The 18,211-nt window shown below is 35.7% G+C and overlaps 1 protein-coding gene across 4 annotated transcripts in view; it reads left to right on the top strand.

Annotated features, from left to right (window-relative positions):
* The window catches only part of tbl1xr1a (TBL1X/Y related 1a), a 204,861-nt gene that overhangs the window by 136,944 nt on the left and 49,706 nt on the right, over positions 1-18,211 (top strand). For 3 of the 4 annotated variants that reach the window (XM_028794586.2, XM_051923959.1, XM_051923958.1), the window contains exon 2: positions 2,901-3,004. In XM_028794586.2, coding sequence (XP_028650419.1) covers positions 2,947-3,004 — 58 coding nt within the window. In that variant the 5' untranslated portion in view covers positions 2,901-2,946. Of the gene's footprint in view, positions 1-2,900; positions 3,005-8,841; positions 8,861-18,211 lie in introns of those variants that run through there. The other variant, XM_051923957.1, reaches the window with a different exon arrangement.

Raw genomic sequence — 18,211 nt, forward strand, 5'->3', positions numbered from 1 at the left:
GCGCTTTCCGCTAACAATTAATAGTTAGGTTCTAAGGAAGAATCCGCAAACGACTGAGTCCGCGAACCCTGAACCACGACTTTGTGGGGGTCTACTGTAATCTGATTAAGGAGCATGTGCATGTTTTTCTAGTTTACGTAGTTGTCATTCTTGTCGTCATTGCATGGATGTATTTCTAGATCTGTGGGGCTTATAACTTTAGTCACTTGTGGATATTAAGGCCCTTAACCTGCAATTGCTGAGCGCTTTGAGTAGTGAGAAAAGCGCTATATAAATGCAAAGAATTATTATTATTATATCATTTTCAGAAGCCTCTGCTGAAGTACATAAACCACTGCAGTTTGAGTTTTTCATGCAGTTTTTTTTTTCCCCCCCTAAGACTTTGTATGGTCTTAGACAGAAGTCCATATATTGCATCTGCTGCAGATAATGAGATGTTCAGATTTCAAGAGGACATTAAAAAAAACAGAGCTTTTGCTACATTTATCAAATTGTAGGACAGCATCTGTGAATTCAAGTTTTTCATATAATGCACCAAACATGCAAATTTTATTAATACTTTGCTTTAACCATTTTTATACATAGTTTTGAGTCATTACAGAATTCCTGATAGCTCCTGTCTGTACTGTACTCCACAGATCACACTTCCACATGATACTTTAAACAAAAAGGATGTAACAACTTTCAGGTAAACATTGTTTTATAGTTTAATGTATTGTATTACAGTCATACACTGACTTACATCTCCATTTGGAACTGGCCATTTAGCCACATGTCAGATTGGTCGTATGCTGGTCCCAATGTGTACATGTTATTGGTCACTGTGGGTCACTGGTATGCATACCTTAATTGACAGTATAGAGTAGTACAACCTAATCTTCAAGTCTCGGAAACTGCATGCCGGGTCCGTGTGGTTGAATGCATAAGAATTAGCTATGTGGAGCAGCACCAATCGAAACAAACTTTAAAGGGCCCTAAAGAGTTAGAAAACATATGAGACCCTGTGAAATTATAACAACAAACCATTTGTTTACTATTTACAGGATGGTTATAAGAAAAATATTACAAACCATCCGCATAAGTCAGAAACAAAATGGATGTACTGGCCAGAAGCACAAGCTGCATGACATTGCTATTCAGTTCCCCGAAGACTGCAACTCTGTTTTCATTTTTAATTATTATTTTTATTGAAATTATTGCTAGTTTCTGGACATTTGTTGATTGCATCAGTACAGTAAGGCAAAGTTCATAGTTTCACAGTTTGGGTGAACTGTGTGAGCTGTACCTGATTAAGAAAAGAAAAAAAAAAGCCTGACTCAGAAGGATATTTTTTATCATTGCTTTTTGAGTATGATTTTCTATTTTACGATTGGAGAAAATACCCAAAAAAACTTTGTGGTTGATTTAGAATGTTATATAGGATGTTATTACTGGTCAATTTTGACAACCACTGATAAATACGTTTCTTTGAGATCCATGAGGTGACATTTAAAGAGTTAAACATTTGTGGACCTTGCATAAATAAATGGCAATGGGTGAAAATGCAGCTCTGACACAGTGGCCCCACGAGTAATAATGGTGGCAGCTAACAAGTGCATTTAGCAGACAATTTATCTGTTCTGTCCAAGGAAACACCAAAGCTTTATTTAACCTTTGTCTCAATGCTAGTCACTAGCATGAATTTTTCAAGTTAACTAGCTTCATAACACTAAATGAACTATTGTTGAAAGCTAAATAAGTATAAATGTGTTACTTAAAGTATTGTTGGTTTGCCCTTTGTCTATTGCAAAAAATTTACAGTACAACATTGGTTCAAAGGGGAAAAAAACTGCATCATTATTTTTTTAGTTTATTTTTTAAAATTGCATGTAAAATACAATTGGAAAACAATGCTGAAACTTACTATCATAAATATTTAACATAAATTTAAAGTATTAATTTACCATAAATGTTTCATAAATTAAAATTGTTTTAAGTGTACTTGCAAGGGTAAACAAATGTAAACATTTTGGTCTTTATCAAAAGTCATTATACAAAGTGAAACTACATGAGTATAAAACTGCTTATTTTCCCTCTCTTTGCCGCCTTAGAGAGACATCTCCATTAAAATACATCATTGTCAATTACTTTTCTTTTTTCCTTGAGGGACTCTCTAGTTTCAGCAAGCAGTGTTTTATACTTACTGAAGTTCCTGTCAAGCTCATTTCTTTTTCTGCTAATGCACCATATACTTACAATATTTGTTTAAAAATGGATGGAGTTTCTTCATTTGTCGGCACAGACAGCAACAAAATCTTGTTTGAATTCACAATTTCTTAGTGCACTCACGATTGTTGTTTTTTTTGAGGTACAGAATTTGCTTGACTGTATCTCAATTCTTTGTTTCTGAGATGTGAATGACACTTAATGCGATCATTGCATGAGTCCTTGAAAGTCAAGTTAATGATGTGTTGGCAGGTTTTGCAAAATTACTGACCACTTGACACACATACTTCCTGGGGTACTGCTCAGCCCTAATTTTGTTTTTAAGTGTTGTATATTTTTTCTTTTTTTTTCTTTTTTAACAGCTTAAATGTTTCAGTTGTCTGAAGTTTTGTCACTTTGTTACCTTTCTGAAGTATTTCAAATGAAATCACAGTGTGGTTTGTGCATCCTTGACTTATAAAATTTGATTTTATACACTTAACTGTGAAAGCTACTTTCTCGAGAGCAGTGTGATTTGATTTGCACTTGCCTCAATAATGTGAGTAGAACACTTTTTTTTTTTCGTTTTATGGCATAAATGGTTTAGATATTTAATATGATGAAATAGGAGCAAATATGCAAATCAGTGCAATTCTATTTTATATGTAAAATTTCCATTTATTTATTTTTTTAATTGTATTTTGTTTTTCATGCAGGCTTTGTATCCTTAGTGGTGACCCCATGGTGTAAGCAGGAGTAAAGATGAGTATAAGCAGTGATGAGGTTAACTTTTTGGTGTATCGATATCTACAGGAATCAGGTTTGTTAAAATACTTTTACATTATTTTTTATTTAAATGTTGCATTTTGATGGCAAATTTATTTTGAAAAAAAAAAACATAATAAAAGTACTGTAGTACTCTGATTTGACATTTTTCTGCATTTAACTTTTATTTGTGCTATTATTGACATTAAAAAAAACCTTGTCTGAAGTCTAAAAATTTGTGGTTCTGTGTTGTATTTTGCTGACCTCACTTCTCTCAAAAGAGCAATTCAGTATTACATATAAATTAAAAAGTTAGATTTGAGCTGTAGTGTGAACATAGCCTTAATTGTTTAAAAAAAATCAAATGTGAGGTTGTACACACCACACTGCATTCAAGCTTCATATTATAATGCTTTAAAGGTGGTGAGGTTGCTATCATGAACACAGGAACATCCATCCATCCATTTTCCAACCCGCTGAATCCGAACACAGGGTCACGGGGGTCTGCTGGAGCCAATCCCAGCCAACACAGGGCACAAGGCAGGAACCAATCCTGGGCAGGGTGCCAACCCACTGCAGGACACACACAAACACACCCACACACCAAGCACACACTAGGGCCAATTCAGAATCTCCAATCCACCTAACCTGCATGTCTTTGGACTGTGGGAGGAAACCGGAGTGCCCGGAGGAAACCCACGCAGACACGGGGAGAACATGCAAACACAGGAACATTCATGAAATAAGTAACAATCTGAAACAAGAAAAATGACAAATAATTCCTCAAATTAAACAGAATAATTCAGGGCATTTTTAGATTGGGGTTATAACTAGTAATCATAAAAATAACTGTAGTGGAACTGTAAAAAAAAAAAAAAACCTTAAACACAACAATTCCAGACCTGTAAAAATATAACATTTTTTTTAAAACAATTCCTAGAAAAACGTCAATTGGAGGTTCACTCACATACCAATATTTGTTTACATCAGTCCAATTTAGAATCAACAGTTAATGTACTATGCATGTCTTTCAAATATCGAAGAAACCTGGGAAAACCCAACCATATATGTAGAGAATATGGAGAGAATTTATAGACTTTAAACAGACAGTAACCAGGGTGGGAACTGAACCCAGAACTCCACTATACCATCATTCTCGCAAGACTGGTTCTTGGGAGAGGTATAGTTTTTAAATAAGTGACTTTTGAAATTATAAAAAACTGTATTAAATACATATAGGCATTTTAGATGTGCCAGGCACACAGTTTTTATATAGTAGATGCATAAGCAGCAGCTAACAAATTGGACTTTATGAGTAAAAACTAGGGCTGGGCGATATGGACATATTTGGCTGAATGGCAATACAATATACTGTATATCTAGATATTTTATGATGAGTTAAATTTTAAGTTGTTAACCAAAGCCAGACAAGATATCACAAGAATTTATTTATCAAAATAAAGGTTTAAATATATAACAAATTTAATATATATTTCTAACTTACCAGCCCACAGTACCTACAAGAACTATAGTATCTGCTTTCAGGTTAAGAACTTAGTGTAAATGTAAATGAAATGTTTAAATGTAAGTAAAAAATGGCAGGCCTAAGGGTTCTAAAAATGAATTTGAATTTATATAAAAAATACAGCCTACATTACAGTTAAAATAATAATGTAAAATAAATAATATAATAACCATATAAATTAATACATAAATGGTCTCTTACTTGCTCTCCAATATTTTAACAAACAAGTTAAGAAACTACTGTACATTAGACATGCATTTAAATTTGTTAGTTTTAAATTGCATTTTTTTGTATAAATGTGTAAAATACTTTTCATTTTTGAAAAAAAAAACCGTCTGGCCTAAGGGCATTTTACATTTTATGCTGTAGCTAATTTAAACTTCAGTTTGTGAAGTAAGTAATGTGTTTAACTCACACAACTCACTCTAAAGGCAAAGCAGTTTAAAACTCAATTTTACTACTTAACACTAGAATTACCAGAGCCTACCAAAAAACTCGTAGATCCGTCCCACCTTAAATCGCTTCTTAAATCCGTTCGCACCTCTCCGCCAGCGTCTTTTGTCCTCTAAATGTGCCGATAAAGACAAGCTGCAAGCAGCCGGCTATTCCATCCCCCCACCGACTTAGAACATGCACAAACTTCTCCCAGCTCATGCCTTGATTGATTATCTAGGAGTGAAGTGGAGTTTTAGAGTGGAAATAATAGATCGTTATTTGGAACACACGCATTTCATGTGTGTTCTGTTTCTATGGTAATCTGTGTAAACACGTTTTTTAAAACAGAAACGTTTTTTCATATTCTAGTAGTAAATGACAAAATGTAGGCATAAACTATATAATGTATGAAGCCTGAAGTCCAAATATCAAAGAAATGCTTTCACAAAAGGTACAAATATAACAGAACAAGTGCGCTTTTATTCAAAAATATAACTGCAGAAAAAAAAATCCGTGTTAGCATGCAACATTGACACGCATTTACTACACTGCCTCCGTGGCGCAACGGTATCAACTCCTGGCTGGTAATCAAAAGGTCATGAGTTTGATCCCGCACGACTCCGTTTTGAGAAGTGAACTGCTCTTATTCTTACTATTTTAGAATAAAAACATACATTTGATTTCAGTCTGTTACAGCCGGTGTTATTTATGATACTTGTAAAGGTTTGCTTTGTTTTTTTTTTTTTATTATTCAGTTTTATTATCTCAGCCGCGTTCACAAGCCCAAACACCCCCCTGCATTTGACACTGCTGTTTTGACATAGATGCGCTATAACGGAGGAAAACTCAGATCATGACGACCCTTCTACATCGGAGCAAGAGTGCACATCGCACTTTTGCCATCGCTGTACTTTGTATATGTATATGGAAAGCTCTGCACTTTACTTGTGCCTTTAGGCCAGTGTTTCCCAAACTCGGTCCTGGTGAACTCCTGTGGCTGCAGGTTTTTGTTCCAACCGGATTCCTAATCAGTGACAACACCTGATAGCACTGATCTCATTTAATTAGCTGGTATTTTTTTTCTTTTATTCGACATTCAGAAAAGCATAGCAGCATGATTTTTACATTTATAAGACATTTAGAAATATTTCTGCTTTTGCTATAGATTTAAATGCTTAACTCTCTTTTGTTGATTTCATTATACTTTGCCCTTTCTCTGTGCAGTTTTTCCCCCTTTGTTGTATCTTAGTAATGACAATTTACACCGGCTGCTACAGACTGAAATCAAATGTATGTTTTTATTCTAAAATAGTAAGAATAAGAGCAGTTCACTTCTCAAAACGGAGTCTTGCGGGATCGAACTCATGACCTTTTGATTACCAGTCAGGAGTTGATACCACTGCGCCACGGAGGCAGTCGTAGTAAATGCGTGTCAATGTCGCATGGTAACGCAGCTTTTTTTTTCTTCTGCAGTTGTATTTTTGAATAAAAGCGCACTTGTTCTGTTATATTTGTACCTTTTGTGAAAGTATTTCTTTGATATTTGGACTTCAGGCTTCACACATTATACATTTCATATCTATATACATTATATAGTTTATGCCTACATTTTGCTATTTACTACTAAAATATGAAAAACGTTTCTGTTTTAACAATGTGTTTACACAGATTACTGTAGAAATGGAACACACATTAAATGCGTGTGTTCCAAATAACGATCTATTATTTCCACTCTAAAACTCCACTTCACTCCCAGATAATCAATCAAGGCATGAGCTGGGAGAAGTTCATGCACATTCTAAGTCGGTGGGGGCATGGAATAGCCGGCTGCTTGCAGCTTGTCTTTATCGGCACATTTAGAGGACAAAGACGCTGGCGGAGAGGTGCAAACGGATTTAAGAAGCGATTTAAGGTGGGACGGATCTATGAGTTTTTTCGTAGGCTCTGGTAATTCTAGTGTTAATTCTGGCTTTGATAAATATAACACTTAAGCAGTTAACGTTAATTTTTTAAAAACCTGCACTTTCCAATTACCAGATGAAGTCGATGACTAAAACACTGTGTTCTTAGCCACTTCAGCGATTTCACCACTTTCATAACGTTGCTCCCATTGTCAGCTGTAAAAGAAATGAGCCTGTTTTCATCCAGCTTTTAGTTTCCGAGAGTATCTTGCAGAGCTTCAGCTATGTGCTCACCAGTGTGGTTTTCAGGGAAATAGCTCGTTTGCTGACACACACGTTTAATCTCCCATTCTTCAATGAAATGAATAGTTACACTTAAATATGGCGTGCAGGTGCAGCGTGACCACATATCAGTTGTCAGCGAGAAATGTTTTAATTTAGCGATCAGGTCGGTAAGGTCTGTCATGAATATACATGCTAGGTAGCACTTCTCTTTCAAAATAATTGTGACCGGGCAAGTTGCAAACCGGGTCAAGAGCTTTGATTAGTCTTTTAAAACCATCCTTTTCCACTCTTGAGATGGGAAGTATACCTTTTGCTATGTAGTAAGCAACTGCCTCAGTTGTCACTACACCACTTTACACTTTTTTTCATAAGGCGAGGCGTGGGTAAATGAAGCTTGGAATGTCATCTGATTTGGTCTAGGTGCTTTGGGTGGAAAATGCTTCGTAACTGCAGTAGTAGAACTAAGTTTAACAGCCTCTTTAACAGCTACTGTTTTAAGTGATGAAAAAGATTGTTAGTGCTCCCACTTTTTGAAACTGCCTCCTTTTGGCATTCCCTAAATATTATGCGATTGTGCTGCTCATCTGACCTGTGCAATCCAAATCACCTTCAAATAATTGAACCATTGTTCTTCGTTTTACATACTAAGTCATCTTCAATTATAACTTGTATGTCATGCCCCTCTGTGTTTCGAGAGTTGTTTGCACGCATGCGAGCAGGAGTTGGGGCTGCTAGTAGACCACAGTAGTGAAGCCTGGAGCAGGCAGCGAGAAATAAGAAAAAAGGCTTTCCATAAGTTTAAACCAAAACTTTATTTAAACTCTATATAAATGATCCATATCCTGCTCTGCTTATATCCCGGTATATTTTAAAATCTTGATATATTGCCCAGCCCTACTAAAAACTTGTTAAAATCCTATAGAAAATATATATGCATGCATTTATTCAAAAAGCCATACAATAGTAAAATTTTAACATGTGCTGTTTTGTATGTTAAAATTCCTGGACACATGTAAAAAGGCTTAGTTTATGTCAACAACACTAAAGTCTAGCTAACTTGACAGATACAGTGCCCTCCACAGTGTTTGGGACAAAGCCATATTTTTCTTGATTTTACCCCTCTGCTCCATCGTTTTAAACTAAAAATTGAACAGTTTAGATATGATTAAAGTGCACATTGCAGACTTTAACCGTCCATGGTCCCCACGTTTCAAGGCACATCCAACCTCTTTTCAGCTTTATCTTGTTTGCTGAATTAGAGACATTATTTTCTAGGATGTAGTGATCATTGCTCTGTTGCTACCTGAACAACTGACTTCACAAGCTATAACATGTTAATTCCATCCATCCTTCCATCCATCGTCCAACCCGCTGAATCTGAACACAGGGTCACGGGGTCTGCTGGAGCCAATCCCAGCCAACACAGGGCACAAGGCAGGAACCAATCCCGGGCAGGGTGCCAACCCACCGCAGGGCACACACAAACACACCCACACACCAAGCACACACTAGGGCCAATTTAGAATCGCGAATCCACCTAACCAGCATGTCTTTGGACTGTGGGAGGAAACCGGAGCACCCGGAGGAAACCCACGCAGACACGGGGAGAACATGCAAACTCCACGCAGGGAGGACCCGGGAAGCGAACCCAGGTCCCCAGGTCTCCTAACTGCGAGGCAGCAGCGCTACCCACTGCGCCACCGTGCCACCACATGTTAATTCCAGAGGCTGTATTCCTTAGTCATTGTTCAAAAGGTTGACCTCAGTGAGGATTAGGGAGTTGTTAGTTCTTACACATGTTGAAGATAATATAAACAGTAAGGACAAAAGGTGTTCCTTCTCAAGGACTATAAATGATATTATGGGAGAGACCACCAATTTACTAATCAACATTTTTTAACCGGTTTTATGAGTTTCTTACATGTCAAGTTAAAATAGCTCTAATGTGTGTTATAGACAATGTCTCTTTTAGTGTAAATTGTTGAATTTTTCTCTTTGATGGTGTAATATCTTGAAAATGGAGCAACTGAAGTTAGCCCTCATTAAAATTATTATATCAGCCTTAAACTGACCACCGCTAACACTAACATACAAGTCCACATATTTTGCAGGAAAATTTTACTTATGATTTATCAATATTTATTGCTAATGATCAGCATCCACACATTGATTATTAATAACGTCACCCACTAATTGATTATTAGTAATGTGTTAAACTAATCCCTTTTCTAATATATAGGACAAGACTACATTGTCTGTGAGATGAGTAGTTACATTTGACTGCAAGTCGGCACTGTTCAGTGAAATGGTAGGATTTGTAATTTTACATGAAATTATTTGCTTAACACCACTGGCAGCTTTCCACATACTGCTAAAGCTTAGACAGTTGCACCAGTCCATGTGAAACTAGCATTTGTATGGTTGTACAGGGTCAAAATGACGTACCACATTTCTCAAGGTAGTTTTCAATCGGCAACATGTCTTGGTCCATTGCGCACCTTACTTTCTCTGTCGAAGCATTCTTCAAAAACAACAAATTCATCATCACAACACACTGCGCCTTCTGAGCGCACTTCAGCATTCCTCCTAACGGTGATGTCCCAAATCTGAAAAAAGTTCTTCAGTGGGTGGCTAAATTTAGACAGACAGGTACAACTTTGAACAGAAATTCTCCAGGTCATCCTCAGGCTGCATGAATGGCTGAAAACATCTAAGCTGTAAGGGCATCAATTTTGCAATCTCCTAGATGTTCAGCGTGCAAACATGCTTCTGCTATAGGCATTTCTAACGTGTCTTTGAGGAGGATTTTGCATGAGGACCTTAATTTCCATCCATATAAAATGATGGTAGTGCAGGATCTCACTGAGAGAGCCGTAGAGAGTTGTGCGTGAACATTCTGCAAACTGTTCATTGAGATGCCATTGCCCTGTGCAGTGACGAGGCACATTTCCATTTGAATGGTTGCGTAAATAAGCAAAACATTCGCTATTGGGCTGAAACCAACCCTAGTGAACTGCACAGTGAGTATGTTACAGTTTGGTGCGCTGTTGGAGAATTTGGCATTGTAGGCCCTTACTTTTTTGAGGAGGGGGTAACAACAGTCACTGTCACTTCAGAACATTACATGGAAATGTTAGAAAACTTTTTGCAGCCCCAATTGGAAGAAATGAATGTGGTGGATGCCTGGTTTCAACAGGATGGAGCAACAGCTCATACGGCACGGAGATCCATGCAAGTATTGTGAGAGATGTTTCCGGGGAAGCTGATCTCCCTGTGCGGCGATGTCGGGTGGCCTTCATGTTCGCTTTATCTCGTTTCATGCGATTTGTTCTTGTGGGGCCATCTCAAGTCAAAAGTATACACACTCTTACCTCTAAACCTTGAAGACCTCAAGGACACTCTTCACCATGAAATTACCGCTATTCCCCTTGAAATTGCTGAACGATCAATGTGAACATTTAGAAATTGAAGAGTGTATCGCTAATGATGGCCACTACCTTGAAGACATCATTTTTAAAACGGTATGGAAGAAAATCTATTTTGTATACCCTTTCTTGTGTTGGAATTAAATTTATTTTATCTTATAGCATTTTTGTACAATAAACGTTTGAAATGTGGTACTTCTTTTTGGCTCACCTTGTAGAATTGATGTTCCAGGCCACGTATGACACCACAATAGATTTGATTTTTGCTGCAGGACATGAGAAAATAAGAATTTCTACTACAGGCCCATCACAATTAAGCAGTGTAATCAACTAACTAAATTGTATTTTTATTAATATAGTAGTTGCCCCTGCCATACCCCTGCATTCTTTGCTGCCACGTTTTGGTTTCCATTGACTGTTGTTTCCATTGACTGCACTGATTTTGAGTAGACTAATCATGGCAGCAGCTGCACTACATTCAGTGGACAAAGTTCCCCAAAACATCAGGCAAAATTCAATCTCCAATGTGTTATAATATAAATCTACTTACTTTTATTTAACTGACAATAGTTCTTTTAGTTTTGTGAAGCTTGTTAACTGGAGACGTTCATGTTAATGACTAGCATGGAATGAAAGTTAAAGCCACAGTATTGCTTTGGACATAACAGATAAATTGTCTGCTAAATTCACTTGTCAGTTACTACTTTATTTACTCATGAGCAGGCTTAAGTCAAATAATTTTTCAGTACACAGGCTAGCTACATGTGGTAGACTAGTCTGTTAAATGCACTTGCTAGCTCTGTTTTTGGCAAAACTGCATTTTCACACATGGATATGGATATAGCTGAGACTGAAAATTCTGGCTTAAATGCATAAGATTTGGTGCCCAAAAGAGCTATTTAATTGGTCTTATAGCAGTACTTTGTCTTTAAATGGGAAGACCATTTACAAACTCAGTTATTTTGTAAATCATGTCGAGCAGAGGTGGCTTCTTTGAGAGGAAACACAGCAACCGTCTTCCACTGTTTGAAACACAGTCATAAAGAGCAGTACAAAGAGTGGTGTTCACAAAAATGTGCAAGCAGCATGACCAGACTGAAGACAAAATCTGAACCACATCTAAAGCAGCCATTGATTTCCAAAATTTTTGAATGCGTGCGTCTCCCATGACTCAATGTCAAAAAGAAATAATGTAGGCCATTAGCCACTACCTGTGTAATGTCATAGTGCCAATAAATACTGTCCAATAAAAAAGTCTTATGTACTTTATCAAAAAACTTGAGAAATGATACAACGTTCCATCCCTTATGTAGTTTTCTGAAGTCGCCTCCTGGACTGCGGGAAGAGCTGAAAGATGTAGAATTTCTAACATGCAGGACAACCGAGCCCTGCATAAGCCTGACAATTCACTTCATTGACCGTGACTTTGAAAATATAGCTATGAGATTACGTGAGGCTTTGGCTAATTGGTGTTTATACAAAGATGGGCTTGTGTGTTTTCTACTAACAACGCAAAAAATATGATCGAAGCTACTGAAGTAAATGACTGGCCCAGTGTTATGGACTTAGACTGCACCTAGCCGTTGGTGAGTGTTTATTTTATTTCAGAAATTTAACTGGCTAATAACACAGAGTAATGCGGAGTTAAAAATGTTTTCCATTCTGCCGCACGCTAATTATATTTACCGCATTTGGCAGACACTTTTAACAGCGTCTTAACGCAAGTGCTATGTAGTCATCTAGGTAAATGTTTCAAGTGGACTGGCCAATACAGACCAGAGTTGCTAACAAACTGGAATCCTGAGCGAAGGTAAAACAAAGGCAATAGTCAAGTAAGATTTCCATTTTCCTGAAGTATACTGCTACCTGCTGTGCGATATTGCAGGCAATTACACCCCAAGGCCTAGATTATTAGGTTTTGTTGCAATCTGATTTGATAATTTTGTTTGAGTATTTTTTTGTAAATATTTTGTAGCGTGTATTGCTTTACACATAAACATTTACTTTTTTTGCAATATTGACTGAAATTTTTGTGTTTTAATAAACACACAGTTAAGAATCTCAATTTATCATCTGTATTGGCAGCTTGTACAATTGGTGATACTGCACAGTGCATAACCTTAATCTCTGATTTATCACATTATTTATCATTATCACATCATCATCAAGTGTATTGTTCATCGCAATTTTTCTCAATATTGTGCAGCCTTATTGAAAATTGAAAAAAAATAAGAATATAAGGACATCTTAACTAAAGAGCCTTGATTCTAAAATGGTTCTGGGCTTTTTCCATATTCTCTAGTTAGTGTGGATGATGTTATGAATGTCTAGCCACCCTTGCATCGCCGGAAAGGAGCGCCCTGAAAGTATAATATGCAAGTTATCCTGAATGCCGCTAATGAAGTATTGCACAGTGTAGAAGTATTGCACAGTGTAAAAGTTTTCTCCCATTTCTTCTCTTCACCTCCTATGTATGAAGCAGTAATTTATTAGTAAATTACGTTTCGAATGAATTAATTTGCATGTGGCACAGAACCTTTTCCACAGGATTACTGACGGATTATTAATGCGCAATTATTGTGCCTACTGATTATGACACCTAGTAAGTTGCTATGGAAAAAGTGAAAACGTTGCTGAACATAATAAATAATAATAATATAATACATTTTAACTATATTATATAGCACCTTTCCAATGTTCAAGCACTTAACATTATCGCTGGGAGGTATACCGGTTCATATCGAAAACCGTTTTTTATTTTTGTTATGATATGGATTTTTCTTATACTGCAATACCGGTTTAAATAGCCTAAACAACGTTCGGTACGTGGCACAGCGGGAAACTTTAAGGGGGGACTTTTTTCACTGCTACACCGCTAAACATGCATCCAACGGAGTACATGCATTAGTGGAGGTATTGATTGGTGAAAATTGACAGAGAACATTCTGAAGCTGTAGCAGACAATAAAGTTGAACATGATGACACAGAAGAACTTTTGCCGAAAAAAGGAGCCGCTTCTGTTGGTTGGAGATTTTGGTTTTAAAAGGTCGGATGTGGACCAAACAACTATGTACTGCAAATGCTGTCGAGCTAAAGTTGTCGCCGGAGGCCGTAACACGAGCAATTTGCTGCACCACCTTAGCCACAAACATGCTTTGGAGTACCATGAATCAGTGGAACTAAGATTGGCACCCTTCATGTCCTCAGGTAAAACTGAAAGCTAGAGGACACTGTTGGACTGCCTACAACAAAAAAAGCAAGCGGGGGATCGAGATAACCAACGCCATTACAATCCATATAGCTAACATTTCAGTGGACAGAGATGGTTGACATTAACAGAAAGTGTAGTTGGTTTACAAAAATATTTACTCTTTATTCCTTTTCTAAGACATGTTCAGTGCAATAAAACTTTTGACAAGTACCTCTGGATATTTTACTAAGTCTAAATGCCCCTTTGGATGGTTGAAAATATGTTGTCAAAATTATAGTTTAAGTTGTTTTGCAAAATTTGTTCATTAAAATGGTTCTATATTTTGACTGCAACTGTAATGCAGTGTGATTCCTTCTCTTCATTAGTGCCACCTCGTTGGAAACTATCACTTTATGGGGCCATGCAAACCTGTATCAATATTTGTATGCACATTAAAATGTTTTTTTGTATAATGTACAATTCTCATGACAGTGGAATAGGTTATTCTTAGCCAGAAATTGCAGTGGAAATGTGGTTAACATCCACTCATGCATAGGAAAAAAATACCGTCCAATACCGTGAAACCGGTATAATTTTGAAAAATACCGTGATATAGAATTTTGGTCATACCGACCAGCACTAGTGTGCACATTAAAAAATTTTTTGTACAATTCTCATGACTGTGGAATAGGTTATTCTTAGCCAGTCTACTGCAGTAATTGCAGTGGAAAATGTGGTTAACATCCACTCATGCATGGGGAAAAAAATACTGTTGAATACCGTGAAACTGGTATAATTTTGAAAAATACCGTGATATAGAATGTTGGTCATACTGCCCAGCCCTACTTAACATCAAGAATTTCAAATGAACAAATGGATTATCACATGCTTTTTCAGTCCAGCTCATTACAATTTTTATAAACAATAAATGTTTAAATGTAGCGATGGCAATAATAAGCAATGGGAATTTAAAAAAAATTGCTTGTTGTACACTCATTGCCCCTTCAGAACAAAGTGCATATCTATATTAGACAGTGTAAAAATGAACTGTTAACTGAAAAATCTTAAGTTATTTAATTCTCTGTGGTTGCAAAAAGTGTAGAATATTATTATTTTTTTTACATCAGTCTTTATTTCAAGATATATGAGTTGCCCTTCTCCTTCATCTTTCAGTTGGTATAATTTCTACTTTACAAACATTGTTAAGCCTATTTATGCCAGATATGCCTAGCACCTACATTCATGATGTCTACGAGTAACATCAATCTCAATTTAAGATTTTTTTTAATACATGCAAAATGAGTCAGAGTTGCATCCATTGTAACTGAGGTATTAAAAAACAAAAAGCTTAATTATTTGATCTTGTTCCAAGTTTGACTGTTGAGATTGTTATGTTAATAAGTCAATTTTTAATCGAATATATCTTAAATATCTTTTGATAACAGTATTGTCTTCTTTTTCTTCTTGTTGGGGTTATTTTGGTTGTGTTTTTTCATTTCCTGAGTTTTTAAAATTCTTTCTATCTAATTCAATAAATATTCAAATACAACACAAATTAATCTGCCTGTTTATTTAGACAAAATTATATGTTAAATTAACTGATTAATTGATAAAGTAGTTGATTAGTCATTTACAAAAGAATAGTTTAAGGCAGCCTTATTCTAATATACTGTAGCTGTGAATTTTCTTGGATACTGAAGTGCTTTTCATAGCCCTTTTCCTGCATTCATCATTACAGAACATGACTGAGAGGTGATGTGATTCTCCTATAAACCAGTATGCAGTTTTCCCTGCATACATTTGCATTGGTATTGATGGTATACTGTGCATATTTTGATTTACCTTTAAATTAACTTTTTGTAAGTAGGCCTAATATGAAAATGCATGTTTTTCATTACCTTTCTTTTTCAAATCACCTTTATCATGAAAGGAAATGCAAAAGTGTTGTTCTACCCATGTTAGTTTCTGCTTAAAATGTTCTGTCATACAAATATAAGTTCTCAAGATTTCTCGATCTTGCACTTTGAATCTCTTATGAGTCATTAGCAATAATAAGGCCATAGCATTCTCCACAAAGAAGGTGCCAAGCAGACCTAGCCTGATTCACATATGCCACATTCATTCACTGTAATGGACATAGTCAATATTAAACAAATTACACTGAACAAATAATTGAGGGACCTTATACCAAGTGTCTCTCTCTCTCTCTGTCTCTCACTCTCTCCCTCTTTTGCTTAGTGCATATGTATCCTGCACCAGTCGTACTAGTATTGCTTATACATGTTGTCTCCCTTGGTGATGCTCTATTCTGGTGTTGAGTGTGTAATTAATAGTCTGTAGCATTGGATTAATGTAATATTTCATTGATATATTTATGTGTCATACAGTATCTACAGTTGTGATGGTTGCATTTTTGTTTTTCTGGGCTGGGCTTAATGCTTGCTTTGGTTAACTCTCATTTGTCTTCTGAGCAAAAGCTTTGTTAGCCCAGAAATAGATTATGTGTGCTTTGAGAGGGCATAATTTAACCGATTAGCTGTTAAAATTGTTTAACTTGTAGATGGTGAGAAAATAATTACTTCTAATGCCATTTCCTACACTAAGTGATTTTGCATTCATTCGGTTTGTTTGTCTGCCTGTCTGAGCACCCATCTATTTCTCACGTTACGTCATGGTCACATATATAGGGCTGTGGGATGTTGGAGGAAACTGCATAGTGGCAGTGTTAACAACAGTTGTGGCAAGTAAAAATAGAGGCAAGTTTCAGACTAAGGGATATTTAGCATGTCTCCACAAGCAATGAAATGAGCTGCTTCATTTGCCAATACAAAAATAGAATTTATTTGGCATTTTGATGCTTTGAAACAGAAAGCATGTCTCTGTACTGTGTTAACATAAACACATTGTAGATAACACAGTTATAGCAATTCAGACAAAACTGCATTCTGATTATGAATCTACGAATGCTAAATTTATATATCAGTCATTTGGTTTTTGATGGTAAACTAATGTTATCATTAGTATAACCCCTTAACATGTGACGAATGAAGTGAAAGCACATACAGTATATTGTATATGTGAATGATACATACTGTAGGCGAATGTAATGAAGTCTCTCATTTACGATCAATTGAATGCAATTAACACCAGTCCAGTAAATTTTCTAATTCTGGATTTGTACACCGACTAAGCAATAACAAAGTCTGATCACTCATATTAGATGCTTTGAAAACAGAACAACTGCTCTTTTTACAAGAGTTCTTAAATAATGGATTCATTTAAAGCTGACAAATATTATTTCACACAGGAGGCCGTGAAGTTGCAACAAACATAAAAATGAGAACATTTGGACAGCTATAGCCCCCAGGAGTTTTTGACTTTGAAATTTGAATCCGTTTGACTCATTTGTTAAATATTACTCTTTAGCAGTAATTTTACCAGCTAGTGATGCAAATATAAATTTTACAATAGCAAATGTTAGAAACCTAACAAGAAGGGTTCTCTGACAACAGATTTTAAAACCATCTTGTTACAAAAACAGCTTTAAAGAGTTTGTTTAAATGAAAATAACCTAAACCATTTTGGAATTCACTAATTCAACAGTACAGATGTAATAGTTGAATTATTTTTACTGTTGTTTTAAGCAGTATTGTTCAGTTACATGTGAGAAAATGTCAGAGAATAAAATTAGAATGTGGACATGGTAAGATAAATCAGGTAGTCCTTTATTGATATGATTCTTTATAAACCTATTGTAAATCCCCAATAAACCTGTAAATCCCCCTTTGATAATAACATACTGTACATCACACAGAAAAAATCCAGGCCTTGCATTAAATTATATTTATGAATGGCAGTATTAATTTACTTAGCTGAGCAACTACTTGATTGAGATATCACTATTTTAAATTTGCTGTTAGTATTTATATATTATATATTTTATTACAGAAAAAGGCACATTGATGTCCATTTGAATAATGGAGTTACTTTTAATTAAAAGCAGGCTAAAGGGATTTCTGTTTTTGCCTTTGTTTCAAATAGGTAAGGAGTATTAAGAAATTTCCCTGGTATTGGTATTAAATACAGAATTTTTGTATTTCTATTTAACACCCCATATTGCATCGGCATAGCTGCTGTTCATTTAATATAAATTATTTTGACATTAATGTTTTAAAAAAGTAGTTATTGGAACCAAGAAATGAATTACTTACACTTTATACTGGAAAGTCATACTGACTAGTACCCTTCCATAGAAGTAAAAATGTCCACCATAAGATTAGGTTCAGGTGATAGCTCTATGTTTAGTTTCTTGTAATGTTTCAGTACAGTTTAAGGAAATTTAACAGTAAACAATTAGATCAACATACCAGTTTAAGGAAATTTATCAGTAAACAATTAGATCAACATATAGCTTGTGAAATCTTTTATTTAAGTTTAGATCTGCTTAATAGATTTCAAGATATTAAATTATTTAATACTTTTGGTAGTTTTAGATGTTGTT

The sequence above is a fragment of the Erpetoichthys calabaricus genome, chromosome 2 (assembly GCF_900747795.2).
Source record: "Erpetoichthys calabaricus chromosome 2, fErpCal1.3, whole genome shotgun sequence".
Classification (NCBI taxonomy): Eukaryota; Metazoa; Chordata; class Cladistia; order Polypteriformes; family Polypteridae; genus Erpetoichthys; species Erpetoichthys calabaricus.